The 13,518-nt window shown below is 42.0% G+C and overlaps 1 protein-coding gene across 4 annotated transcripts in view; it reads left to right on the top strand.

Moving 5' to 3' along the window:
• DZIP1 (DAZ interacting zinc finger protein 1) overlaps positions 1–13,518 on the top strand; it is a 65,252-nt gene that overhangs the window by 17,125 nt on the left and 34,609 nt on the right. For all 4 annotated transcript variants that reach the window (XM_073664148.1, XM_073664146.1, XM_073664145.1 and 1 more), the window contains exons 2-3: positions 4,441–5,001; positions 7,305–7,377. In XM_073664148.1, coding sequence (XP_073520249.1) covers positions 4,441–5,001; positions 7,305–7,377 — 634 coding nt within the window. The remainder of the gene's footprint in view (positions 1–4,440; positions 5,002–7,304; positions 7,378–13,518) is intronic.

Genomic DNA, 13,518 nt, shown 5'->3' with positions numbered 1-13,518 from the left:
ACAAAAATGTGACTTTCCAAAGTTTTCTTTGCCAGAAATCTGATGCAAAAGCTTTAATGAATCACCCCCAATATGTACAAAAATACAGATCTGATATTAAAAAATAATATCAATGACCCAGTTAATTCTTCTGTTTTCTACTAGGTCTATGACATCATGTGATTAAAAACTGACAGCTGAATCCTTCTAAGCTCTATGTAAAAACATGAAGTCTATTTTCACTGCATGACTCATGAGTCACTGCAAAAGTCAGGGGGGGAGCAGCTGGGTCAGGAGTTGAAGAGGGGAATGATTTTTGCAGGGAAAAGAGACTTTCTGATTCTTCAATGGAAAAGACTAGAATTAACTGGGTAGAAAGGCAAAATGAGCAATTTTAAGTACATAGTGCTATATAATATGATGACTGCAATATAATAAGAGGATAAAAACTTTAATGGGAGGAGTTCTTCTTTAAAGAAATCCTCCCATGAACATTTTTTTTGCCTTAAACATGTATATATGTAAAAACCTACCTCCATCTTCCCCGGGATCCAGCGCTGTTCCACTCCTTTTACGAGTGACGTCACCGTTCTGCAGACTATCCGGCTCATGAGTGAATGTGTGAGCCGGAAATCTCTTTTAGGGTATGTGAGCACAATCAGGATTTGAAGCAGAAATTTCCTGAGCGTTTCTGCATCTCCTTGGCAGGAAAAACGCTGGGCGTTTTTGACATGTTTTTGATGCGGTTTTGAAGCGTTTTTGTACATCAATGAATGCTTTTTGGAGCTAAATAAAGTTATTTGGTGAGACATTGCTTAAACCCTTGGATTACCATCAGAACTGGGGTGAGTATATTGGTTAATTTGAATGATTAAAGAATGTGTCTGTTGTATTTCAAATAAAGTGTTTGCTCTGTGTCTGTGTCTTTATTTAACTCTTTACTTTACTTTACTTTAATTAGATTTGGTCATGAAAAAGTCTGATTGACACCTTGTCATCACCAATCAAAAAAGCTGGGTGTCAGCTAGTCCCATTCTCCCAATCTTCATTAGCATTTCTACCCATTCTCCCAAACTTCATTAGCATTTCTATTCATATAATTTATGCGGCTGCTGTGAGCTGGTATTTTTAGCCTGGGAAGGTGCCATTTGCAAACATGGTCCCTGCCATTAAATAACATCTCACAGCTGGTTCGTTAGCTGCTACGTCTCCCCGATCAGCATTCAACAGCGCTTTGGACGCAGCGCATTTTTGTTGCGTCCAAAACATGGTGTTCTAAGGCCGCACTTTTGTTGTCGTTACATGTGAATCCACTACATATAATGACACTTCTGTCAGTCAAAATCTGCAGTGGAGATTAGTCATCTGACCATCAGCTGATCAGTGAAGTCAGCACAGGTCCAGGAAGCTCAGTACACTGCGGGAGCGCCAGCCGCCGGGAGGAGAGGATCGCCGCCGGGGACCAGTAGGACACTGGGGGCAGCCGGACCGGTGAGTAAAAGATTTTTTTTTTATTTTTACTTTTTTTTTTTACCGCGGGCTGGGCAGAGCAGACTACTGCTTCTCCCATCCACTCCGCTCTCGCTGTTATCAGTGGGTGCGGCGGTCGGGATGAGAGGAGATGTAGTCCTCCTCTCCCGACCCGGGTAACACCCGCACCACGTTTCTGCCGCTGTAGTTGAAACTCAGAAAATTCACAGGTAGATATTATACCTGTGGGTTTGCTGCGGTCCAGTGCAAGTCAATGGGCGCAAATTCGTGGCGGGATCGCGCAAGAAATGGCCATGCTGCGGTTTCTACCGCAATGGTAATCCGGGGGCGGAAATTAGCACATCCGGATTACCATTGCTACAGCTGGCAGACCTATTACAAGCGTTTTCGCTGTGTTTCCACGGCGGGAAAACCGCTTCGAAAACGCATCAAAAATGTATCGTGTTAACTTAGCCTTAGAATGTAAGCCTATGGTGCGTTAATCTGATTGTAAAAGTCACTTATGATTCACACGGAGCACAGTGTGACCAAAAGAGTCTGCAGAGCGGTGATGCCACCAAGAAGAGGAGCTGGACCGCGCGGGATCCCAGAGAAGACAGTTTTATGTGAATAAATTAACACACTACACTACATACTCTTATACACATGCTTTGGAGAAAAAGTGTTCATGGGAGAGCTTCTTAAAGGTTTTTACTGGCTAGCCAAGCATTGAAAAATTTGATCCTGTGATGGAGCATTTTCTTGCATAAAAATCATGGTTTTCTTGAAAGATGCTGACTTTTTCCTGTACCACTCCTTGAAGAAATTGTCTTCTACAAACTGTCAGATTTAGGAGTTGATTTTGAGTCAATCTTCAACCCGAAAAGGTCCAGCAAGTTCATCTTTATTAATACCAGCCCATAGTAGTACCCCTCCTCCATCTTGCTGGTGTCTTAGTGGAAGTGCGGTTCTGTTCCTGATCCAGCCACAAGACCCATCCATATTGTCCGTCAAGAGTCACTCTCATCTCATCAGTCCATAAAGCCTATGAAAAATCTGTCATCAGATATATCTTGGTCCAGTCTTGACCTTTCAGCTGATATGTCTTGTTCAGCGGTGATCAGGTTTCTGCCTTCCTGGCCTCGGCCATGTCTCTGAGCACCTTGTACTTCTGGGCACTGCAGTTATGTAATATGACAGCGCTGGAGGATAATGGCTTTCTGGTCACTTCACATTCGATTCTTCTCAAATCTTTGGCAGTTAATGTTTTTTTTTCTCAACACGTTTTTTGCGACCCTGTTGATTATTTGCAACAAAACTTTTGATGATTCTGTGATCGCGCCCCAATATCTCAGCAATTTCAGCACTGCATTCCTCTGTAAGACTTTTCACAATTTGTGACCTTTCAGAGTCAGTTAAATCTCGTTTTGACCCATTTTGCCTCAGGAAAACAAGTTGCCTAATAATTCTGCACATCTTGATAAAAGGTATTGCTATCCTTAGGCCACACACCCCTCATTACACAAATACACATCACCTGATCTGTTCATCCAATAAGCATTCAGATTTATACAGCTTGGAAAATCTGCATAAAAATTATAATATGGTCAAAATCCTCACAGGTCTAATAATTGTGCACAGTGTTATGTATATAAGGTAGCGTTGTATAAAGGTCGCTTAATGTGTGTAGTTCTAAGGAAATCTAGGACTAGCTGGTGCCAGTGTCTGTGCCCCTGTATCACTTATTATATTGCAGGGTTTAGATATGTGTCCGTCTGTATAATGCTACCATCAATAAGATAGGATCTTTATATTTCGCCCCCTGTTATAGTATAATTACTGGTGATGTCTGCACACCGAGCTGTAACCGATAGTGATTTGAATTGGTATCTTCTTGGTATATTTTTGGACAGAAATAACCCTTTAAATAATTGATGGGAAATTGTACACTTAGTTATATGTATACAGATATATAGGACAGATGTATGATGTTTTCACCCCTGTAGATTGGCTTCAGACACTTTTGATATACTTTATGGGTCAGTTCTTGATTGTGAGCTTGGTGCACACTTCTATGAGTAGCAGGATGACTGCAATCTTATACTCCATAATAAAAACGCTCTAATGTCCTAATGTAAAAGTAGGAGTGTGGAATAGAGCTTACATCTTCAAAAGTATCCCAATCCTCCATCTCTCAGGTGGTATATGCCGATCTTTAATTACTTCTGTAGAGCGACGATGTGCTGTACACCCACATGACCATTGGCGTCAGCTGTGATGATGGCATATATAGCAGGTGATCCCTGAGCGCACCACTTTGTCACTCCAGGACAGAAAACAAAGACTGGCTGGGACCACCGAATCATCGGTGCCAGAGTGGCAAATTAAAGGGGTTTTCCAAGAACAAAGTACATTTTAGCAAATAGATCTTGAAATAAAAATAAGTTTCCAACTTGGATATGGTAAAATAAAATGTTCCTGTGCTGAGATAATGTTATACATGTGCCCCTGCTATGTACTGTGTAATGGCTGTGTCTGACCGTGCAGGACCATGGTCTGATCATACCATATCTCCTGGGCAGGGGAGGACGCAAAAGAGTATACAGAAATTCTGTGAGATGAAACATTTCTCTGCCTGTATACTCTTTTGTTCCCTTTCCTGCCCAGGAGATGTGGTATGATCAAACTGTGTTCTCTACGGTCAGACACAGCCATTACACAGTACACAGCAGGGGCACATTTATAAGATTATCTCAGCACAGGAACATTTTATTACCATATCCAAGTGGGAAACTTATTTTTATTCCAAGATCTATTGATTAAAATGTACTTTGTTTGTGGGAAAACCCCTTGAACAGATGGGTAACTTTTTTTCTTTATTACATGGGAAAGAGATTATCCAAAGCAGGCAACCTCTCCAGATGGCTTTACTTGTAGATTTATTTTTCTGTTGTTGGCTGGTTTTGATTTTAGCATTCTCCTCTTTTTCAGCCTTTCTATGAAAATGTTTACTATCCCCTCGAGCCTGAGAAGCCACAAATCTCTCCGGACAGGCTAAGGACTCCTTGGGTGCCACGTCCTTCAACGCCCAGCAGAATGCTTTCCTACAACCATGACTCCCGGTTTAAATTCCGAACGCGCCATGAAAGTGTAGACTGGAGACGCATTGGGGCTATTGACGTGGACAGACTGGCAAGTGAATTAGACTTTCTGACCCTTCAGGAAAACATCATGGGTATTACATTCTGTAACGTAGAGAATGAAAAGTGCCCACATTGTCACAGTAGCCTTGACCCTATCCTCCTAAAACTGTTCCGACTAGCCCAGTACACTATTGAGTACCTGCTTCACAGTCAGGAGTACCTGACCACCAATCTTCACACATTAGAAGAGAAGGTCCAGGCCACCTTGACTGAGACAGAGCAGATACAAGTGAAAATGGTCAAACAAACTCAGGAAGTGAAGACGCTAAAGGATGAATGTAAGCGGAGGAAGAAGATCATCTCTACCCAGCAGCTGATGATCAGTGCCAGCTCTGGGCCCTACCAGAAGGTAAAGCAAGCCTAGGTGACTGCTGGATAGGCTGGGAAAGAAACTGGTCCACAATTTTCTCATTAGCTTCCACATGCCTGCACACAGATGGTAAACCTCTACCTCTTATATTGTATGGAGTATGTATTATCTCCTACACTAGAGTCTTGTTTGTGCTTGTGAAACATTCATCTATTGCTATGGGGTGCCTTCCTGATATGTATGGTCCCCCATCCTGGTATGCATGGCACCCCCATCTAGGTATGCATGGCACCCCCATCCTGGTATGCATGGCACCCCCATCCAGGTATGTATGGCACCCCCATCCTGGTATGCATGGCACCCCCATCCTGGTATGTATGGCACCCCCACCCCCATCACCATGCACACAAAAAAAAGAAACAATTCTACTCACCTTCGTTCCCTCTGCTCCAGCACTGCGTCCTGTTGTGCTGCCAGCAGCTGATATCAGCGTGTGAGCCGCGCATGACGTCACTGCCATGCACCCTCAGACGCTGAGATCAGCTGACGGAATAGTCACTACTCCCCACACCTGGACTATGAACCATCCCCATCCTGGTATTCATTGCCTTCTCATCATGGGCGTGGCGAGCAGTGAATATTAATTTTCTTTTAACAGCGGGCACAGTGTTGCCTGCAGCAGGTGGCTCCTGCCATCTGTGCCCCACTCCTCCACTGCTGCCGCTCCACCCAGCATCCACAGCCACATCTGGACTATAAGACCCACCACTCACTTTCCTCCAAAATTTTGGAGAAAAAAAGTTTGTCTTATAGTCCGAAAAATACGGTATTTCATTTTTTGTTGTAAATGCTGCAGATTTTTCACACATCCGCAGATTTAGAATTTGTGGGTTTATAATGAGTATTATAGGTCACTTGAGGATGCAGATTTGCTCAAATACATTTTGTTAAATCTCATTCACTTTGCATTTTTTTAAACCCCTACTCAACGTCTGCCAAATGATGGATGGCGCATATCAGGTGCTGGTGTATAGAGTAGTCTCAGGACCTGGTGACAGCAGCGATTGGAGCCCCGATTGCTGCTATTTACCCTTTAAAGTGAATCTGACAGAAGAATTAACCCTTTTAAGCCATCTAAAGCAGGTGAAATAGTAAGGAACATGTCACCAATTTTATAAGTAAATATATTGCTAAAGGTTCTATTAACATGAAATTCTCACAAGCTCTCAGTAAGAACCCATCCAATCCGCACAGGCAAAGAAATCAAACCATAGATGTCCATAAATTAAGTTACATGTAATAATGAGAAATGACACAGGAAAAAAGTATTGAACACACTTACTGAGACTTATTTAACACTTTGTACATAAGCCTTTGTTGGTGATGACAGCTTCAAGATGCCTCCTGTATGGAGAAACTAGTCACATGCTTTGCTCAGGTGTGATTTTGGCCCATTCTTCCACACAAGCACTCTTCAAACCCTGCGCACATTAGAAGAACTGGTCCGACCCTTCTGATGTGAGAACAGTTCATGTTTCACAGCTGTGCGACACAAGCCTACTAGATATAGGTCTTTATTAAAGTCTCCCTATATTACCTTAAGATCTCTAGTGGACTAACCCTTAAAGGGAATCTGTCACCAGGTTTTTGCTATCTCATCTGAGAGCAGCGTGATGTAGGCAAAGAGACCCTGATTCCAGCAATATATCACTTAGATCACTGGGTGCAGCCGTTAGATTTAGCAGTGCAGCAGAGCTGAGAAAGCTAACCCTGCCCACACCAGGCTCTGTATGTACATTGTCTATAGACCCTGAGCTGCTTATCATAGGAGGGGGCAGAGTCGGACTTGCAAGCACTCAGCCAGTTAGTCACAGCAATGATAATCACAAAGTGCTTAAAGGGTCAGTCTAAGTAAACAGCACACAGCCAGACATGTGACACATCATTCAGTTCATTGTTTTAACCCCTACCTCATGCTGTCCTCTGTTTACATAGCAAAAACCTGCTGACCGATTCCCTTTAATTCATAGGATTTTACCATTGGTAATTACCAGGGCTCATTTTGTTAGCTTTGATGTCAGAAAATGAGCAGGATCTTCAGCGACCAATCAGTTTTCCATTTCTAACCTTCACCAGAAAAATGAAATGTTCACCCTTGTTTTCTATGTGTAACAAGGCCACTTTTTCTCTGCAGGATTTCTTCTTGGAGGTAAGTCATAGGCAAAGAAGTCTAGATTATTTTGAAAAAAAATTCTTGTGTGCGTCTTATAATCTAAAGCATTAGGTTTAAAAGTGTACATTTTACTCACACAGCATTATTTTTGATATTTTTTTATTTCCAGTGCCAGTATTGTGAGAAGGCATTCATGAATGCTTCGTATCTGCAAAGTCATATTACAAGGAGACATCCAGAAGGTGCATATCTGGTAACACCGGTTTACCCCTATGTAATGGATATATGTTCTTTCATATGTAAAATGGTATTAGTTTAAGTAAATGTATAAAAGATCTGCTCCTGTGTGAAACCGCAATGACATGATGGGGCGCTACGGAAATGTGCACACAAGTTTTTTTTCTTTATTTAAAGACGACAAGCTTACTAGTGGAAACCTTCAGGAAACGCTCCTTCTTTGGGGAGTTTCCGGAGTTTTTAATTTCCTGCAGCAGTTCTGAAGTTTTTGAAGAGTTTTTTCTCATCCCTGCAGCATTTTTTCAGCCTTCTGATTGGACAGTGCCTTGTTCGGAATCGATTCCATCAGGAGACCCTTCACAGAAGTGACAGCACTGTCTTGTCTCCCACCAGGCGTTGTTTAGAAAACTGAAGAGAGGGGAGAAAAAACAAGTGTTTTTTTGAAGGGGACCTGCTCAAAAAACTCTTGTGGACAAATCCTTACAGCCATTAAGGGTGAATTCACATGTAGCTTATTTTTACCACGATTTTGCCTACAGAAAATCCATGTGTTAAATGCAGATTTCACCCTTTGCTTGCAATAAGTCTGTGGCACATTTGCATCATAATCCGCATGTAACACGCGTGAATCCAACCTTAAAGGGGTTTCCATGATTTATAAAAATTAAGTAACAGCAGGAAATGTGATAAAATAAAAAACAATTAATATTTACCTGTTCGATACCCAGCCGATCCAGCACTGACACTATGGTGGTCCCTGGTGGTTTTTGTTTACTTCCCTGCAGCAATGTCTTGCTCTACATGCACAGTCCTGCTGCAGCCAAGTACTGGTCTCAGCAGTCATTTTATCATATACAGCACAAGCCCTGTGATGCCAGTCATTTATTGTAGGGCCACATGGGTGTACGGCACATCATCATTGCAGGGAAGTAAACAAAGACTGTAGGGGTCCACAAAAGTGTGAGCTCTGAAGTTGCAGAAATCACAACACAACAAACTGCATATATTATTAAATAGATTATTAAATAAATATTGGACCTGATGAGGCTGTTGTATTTACTTTGAAAATCTGTGTCAGAATGGCTGCATAATCCTATATGGAAGTTCAACTCAATCTCTGCCCAGCTACCCTGATTGAAAGTTCCTGAATGTCCCTCTCTGCTGTTGAGATCTCATACTGCTAAGTACAAGCTGCAGGTGTCAGTCACGCTGGATTTGGACTTATGAGTTCAATCTATAGCTTTATTCATAAAATGCTCATCTTAATATCAGGTTTATACAAGCATTCTACTCTGGATTTTCAAAGTAAATTCTTCAGTCCCTTCAGGTGTAATATCTATGTGATTTGCATTGTGGAATCTGCTTCAAGGAGCTGATTACTTGCTGCTATGGTGCACAATGAAGGTTTTGCAAAATCGTATGGATCTTAAACACAAAGGCTGTGTGCCCACTATGCGTTTTATAAGCGTTTCCGCAGCAGCAATTCCGCTGCAGAAACGCTTAAAAAACGCATGGTAGAAGGCCTGCCATGTTCCCCAATGATAATCTGCATGTACTGTGCACATGCTGTGGAAATTTCTGCTGCTGATTATCATTGCGGAAAAATCCGCAGCACTACCAATTATTTTGCGGAAGCGCAGCGTTTTCGCCGCCATTGACTTGCATTGGAACGCATGGATTACGCATCACTGCATCTGTACATGCGGATTACATGCGTTTCAATGTGCGGATGGTACCCGGGTCTGGAGGAGAGGAGACTCTCCTCTGGACCCGCGTACCATAGAACCTGTAAAATAAAAAATAAATATTATATTTACCTTCTGATGGCCCCCGGTGTCGTTGTCTCGGCTTGCCGGCAGCTCGCGGTAGACTAGAGGACCTGCGGTGACGTCATTTAGTCATGTGACGGGTCACACGACTGCTGACGTCGGCAGGTCCTTTAATCTACCGCGAGCTGCCGGCAAGCCGAGACAAGGACACCGGGGACCATCAGAAGGTAAGTATAATATTTATTTTTTACCATTCTTTACGGTCACACTATATAAATCCATGCCGTTTGCATGGATTGTGTGACCAAGTTGTCAAGCACTTTCCAAGTGATGCTAAAATGGCTTGGAAAGCACTTGACAACCTGCGGAAATGCATGTGAAGAACGCTTCACTTCCGCATGTCCCTGGCAGAAAAAACGCATGTACAATCCGCATGTACAATCCACATGTGTTTTTTCTGCCAGGGAGATGCAGAAACGCTCAGGAAAAAATCCGGAGCATTTCTGCATCGTAGGCACATAGCCTTATAGTACTACACTCCTCTTCTGGATCTTATCTCATTTTTGATTATCTGTATCACAGCTGCACTTTTTGAATAAGACTCTTGGCATCTTTGCATGTTAAAATCCCCACAAAGAATCCCACCTGTCTTCTAGTCCTATACACACCAAACTTCCACATGGACCTTTTATGACGAGGTCCCCAACTTATGGCTTGGTAGCCATTTGTGGCTTGAGGGCCAGTGATGTGTGGCTGTTTGCCAGCCTGGTGCATTAGTACCAGGTCATTTTAAGTATGGTACGCTGGAGATGGGACAATACTGCCAGAGGAGGTACTGGAAGCTGGAGGCAATACTGTGGTGGTGGGAGTGTTCTATAGGAGAATACCGAATAGGGAGGAAGATGGGAAACCCTAGTTGTAAGTATACTGCCTCAGTGTCATTTCAGTGGGCTAGTTCTGGGTAATTATGTCATTATACCCACCCAAAATGAAGACTCCGGGTGACAGTACTGTGGGAAAGGGTGGCGGGAGCTGGATATCACTACTCAATGGGTTCAGGAGGTATTACACGACTCTCTGTCAGAGCTATATGTGCCTCTCAAGGTAAGAAAGGTTGGGAACCACTGGTATATGAAGTTTAAAAATGTATTATCTTTATTAATTATCATATTTTGAAAACATACAAATCATTTAAAAAGCTAAAAATACAGAGAGCTAAGTAAAGCTCAGATCAGGAGGCTACCGGGTCCGAGAGAGCCGATAATGGCGTGAAAAGACGAGAGGTAAGCATAATATTTTCATTGGAAGAAAACCAGCTGAATTTATGTTCTTCCATGAGACAATATCATGGCATATTCCAAGCGGGTGTGTCTTCATTAATTATAAGAGCTACTTTCTTATATCCAGCACGTAGCTTTTCCGGTCATTATTGGCCCTCTTGGACCCGGTAGCGCCCTGATTTGGGCTTTACTTACCATTGTGTATGTTTAGCTTTTTAATGTATATTTACTGTATGTAGAATATGATAATTAATGAATCTGATAGATTTTTTCATGTACATATTTGTTGTTGGATATCCTATAGTTGTTGTTATGATAGGTTGGCATCAGGAGAGATCTTTTCATTGTGGATCGGTCCTGGCTTTTATGAGTTTTGGGAGTTTTTGCGTTACTATTCACTTATTTATGAAGTGACGGCAGAATTTACATAATTTGGTATGTCCTGTAGAGTTTCTGTTTATAAAAGCATCCTCCATACATTGGACACTTTGTGTCCATTTCTGCAAACCGCCCCGTCCACATAAAGACTCTTCAGTGGAGGAAGGTGCTATGAGAAATGCTCAGTATAGCTGTCCGGCAGCGTCGGTAAGAGTTCTGCTCCGTTGGCACTATTCCTTATGTCAGACATGAATGCCCTTGTTGATGAAGCAGAACATTTCATTAGATGTCTGCCGGCCTGCTCTCACGGCTGAAAGCCGGTACACTAGTTGATAGCACAAAAGAGATGAAAAGTGTGTCAGACTAGGTAGATGTGGCTGTGCCGATAACTGGGGTCAGAGAAAAACCTTCTCTCGCCTGAATATCATTTAATTTGAGGCCTTGTTATTTTTGACAAAAATAAAGCCGTCATTTTCACTCTGCAGATTTCATGGTTAGCCAGTCACTTCCAGTGTCAGCGCATTGTCTGTTCTTGGAGGAACATAAAAGCTAGGGCCTTGATGACACTCTTCACCCAAGCTAGCTGTCAGCGATTTATGTCCCCAGCTTTCTCAGGCCTCAGGTGCTGACACAGAAAGAACTTGCAGAATTTATAAGAATGACTATTCAAGGACTAATTTTAAGTGTATTTTTGATATTTTGAAGAAAATGTGATTTTTTTTCTTTGTATGTGTTCACCAGAGATGTGCAGTAAATGGGGTTATCGAGGACTGAACTATTTATAAGTCATCAACATAAGATCGTGGGGGTTCGACACCTGGCAGCCCCACCAATCAGCCGATAACGGCTTTGGTAGCGGACGAAACTAAGCAATATAGGGTCAAAACACAGCAGCTTTAAACTGCAGTACTCCTACTACCGGAGCAGTTTTCATGTGATCGAGATGGTGTTAGACTCCCACCAATCTCATAGTAATGACGTATCCTACTGATAAACCATCTGTGGTTCAATTCTGGACAACCCCTTTAATGACATTTTGTATATACACTGATCAGCCATAATATGAAAACTACTGACTAAGTACATGAAAAGCATTAATTATCTTGTTACAGTAGCTCTCGTTAAAGGGTGGCATATATTTTGGCAACATGAGGCAGGCGTATTAGGTTTTATTCCTATGGCTGATTGGTGAATTAGGACTATTGTAGCAATATGAAATGTAAATATGACAGGCCTAGTAGAGGGTGTATATATATCTTTGCAGAATAATTTGATTGGTCCTATTGATTATCTGTTATGTACACCACTGAGAAGGGATCCGGTCAGGTTGTGTATTATGTCCATTTCACTCTGAAACATTGTGAATTGTGAACATTTTAGAAAATCCATATTATGATTCGGGAACGAGATGACGGAGTGGACTGGTCAGTGGTCACAGGGGCTTCTCCCCACGTGCTCTGCTTGTCTGACCTTCTCTCTAAAAGCGTATCTGTCATCAGACTTTACCATACTATATAAGGGCAGCATTGTATGGAAAAACTCTTTTGTTAAAGTAACAAAAACCCACAATGATCACTGAAATAGTGTGAAACTGACAAAACAAAATTTTCAGTTTAAATTTACTAAATGTCAGCAAATGAAAATAAGACATTGCTTCTGAATTGTGGTTCAACATAAATAATAGCTTGGGGTCTGACCACTGGGACCTTGATCGGGGGGTTTTTTCAGAGTCCTGATTGAATGGAGTGAAAGTCAAGCATACGCACCTCCTAACCATTCAATGCTAGTGGGCCGGATAGAGAATTGAACGCAAGTGCGCATGCTCACCCTCCACTCATCTCTGCCTAGGTTCTTCAGAGCCTCTATCTTGGCATCTGTGGGAGTTCCAATGATCAATAAGTTATCCCTTATTCTAGTGTTAGGAGACAACTTACAGAGGTTATAAAAAGTCTACACAACCGTGTTAAATCGCCAGGTTTTGTCATGTGAAAAAAACACATCAAGAAGATTAATTTCAGAACTTTTTCCATCTTTAATGTCATTGAGAAACTGAAATTATTTTGAGGGGAAAATAAAAATTGTGGCTGCAAAAGTGTGAACACCCTCTTATAATTGGGGATGTGGTTGTGTTCAGGATTAGGATGTTCCTGACAGTTTTAGTTGCATTTTACAGCAAAAGCCATGTTCTGTAAACAGCTTACAACACAGCAAAGGCATTTTATTGTTATCAATTAGGAGAAGGATAGATAAAAAAAAATTCCAAGGCATTAGATATACCATGGAACATTGTGAAGACAGTCATGAAGAAGTGGCTTAAATATGGCACAACGGTGACATTACCTAGAACATTATACTGTACTTTCGGGCTATTTTAATTTTTTTGGGCAGCGGGAACTGGGGCTTTAGTCAGAGAGGAGGGAATTATAAACAGCTCCAAATATCAGTCAGTTTTGCGACAAAACCTTCAGGTTACTGCTGAAGATGAAGAGGAATTTCACCTTTTAGCTCAATGACCCTAATCAAAACTCCAAATCAACAAAAGAATGGCTTCACCAAAAGAAGATCAAAGTTTTGGAATGGCCCAGCCAGAGCCTAGACCTGAATCCAATTGGAAATCTGTGGGTGACCTGAAGAGAGCGCTGTACACAGGAAATGCCCTCACAATCTGACAAGTTTGGTGCACTACTGCAAGAAAAGGCAAAGATTGCCAGTTTTAGAT

This window comes from Phyllobates terribilis, unplaced genomic scaffold, assembly GCF_046119375.1.
Source record: "Phyllobates terribilis strain yellow unplaced genomic scaffold, ASM4611937v1 Scaffold_2__4_contigs__length_985480577, whole genome shotgun sequence".
Classification (NCBI taxonomy): Eukaryota; Metazoa; Chordata; class Amphibia; order Anura; family Dendrobatidae; genus Phyllobates; species Phyllobates terribilis.
This window is presented reverse-complemented; position numbering and strand designations above follow the sequence as displayed.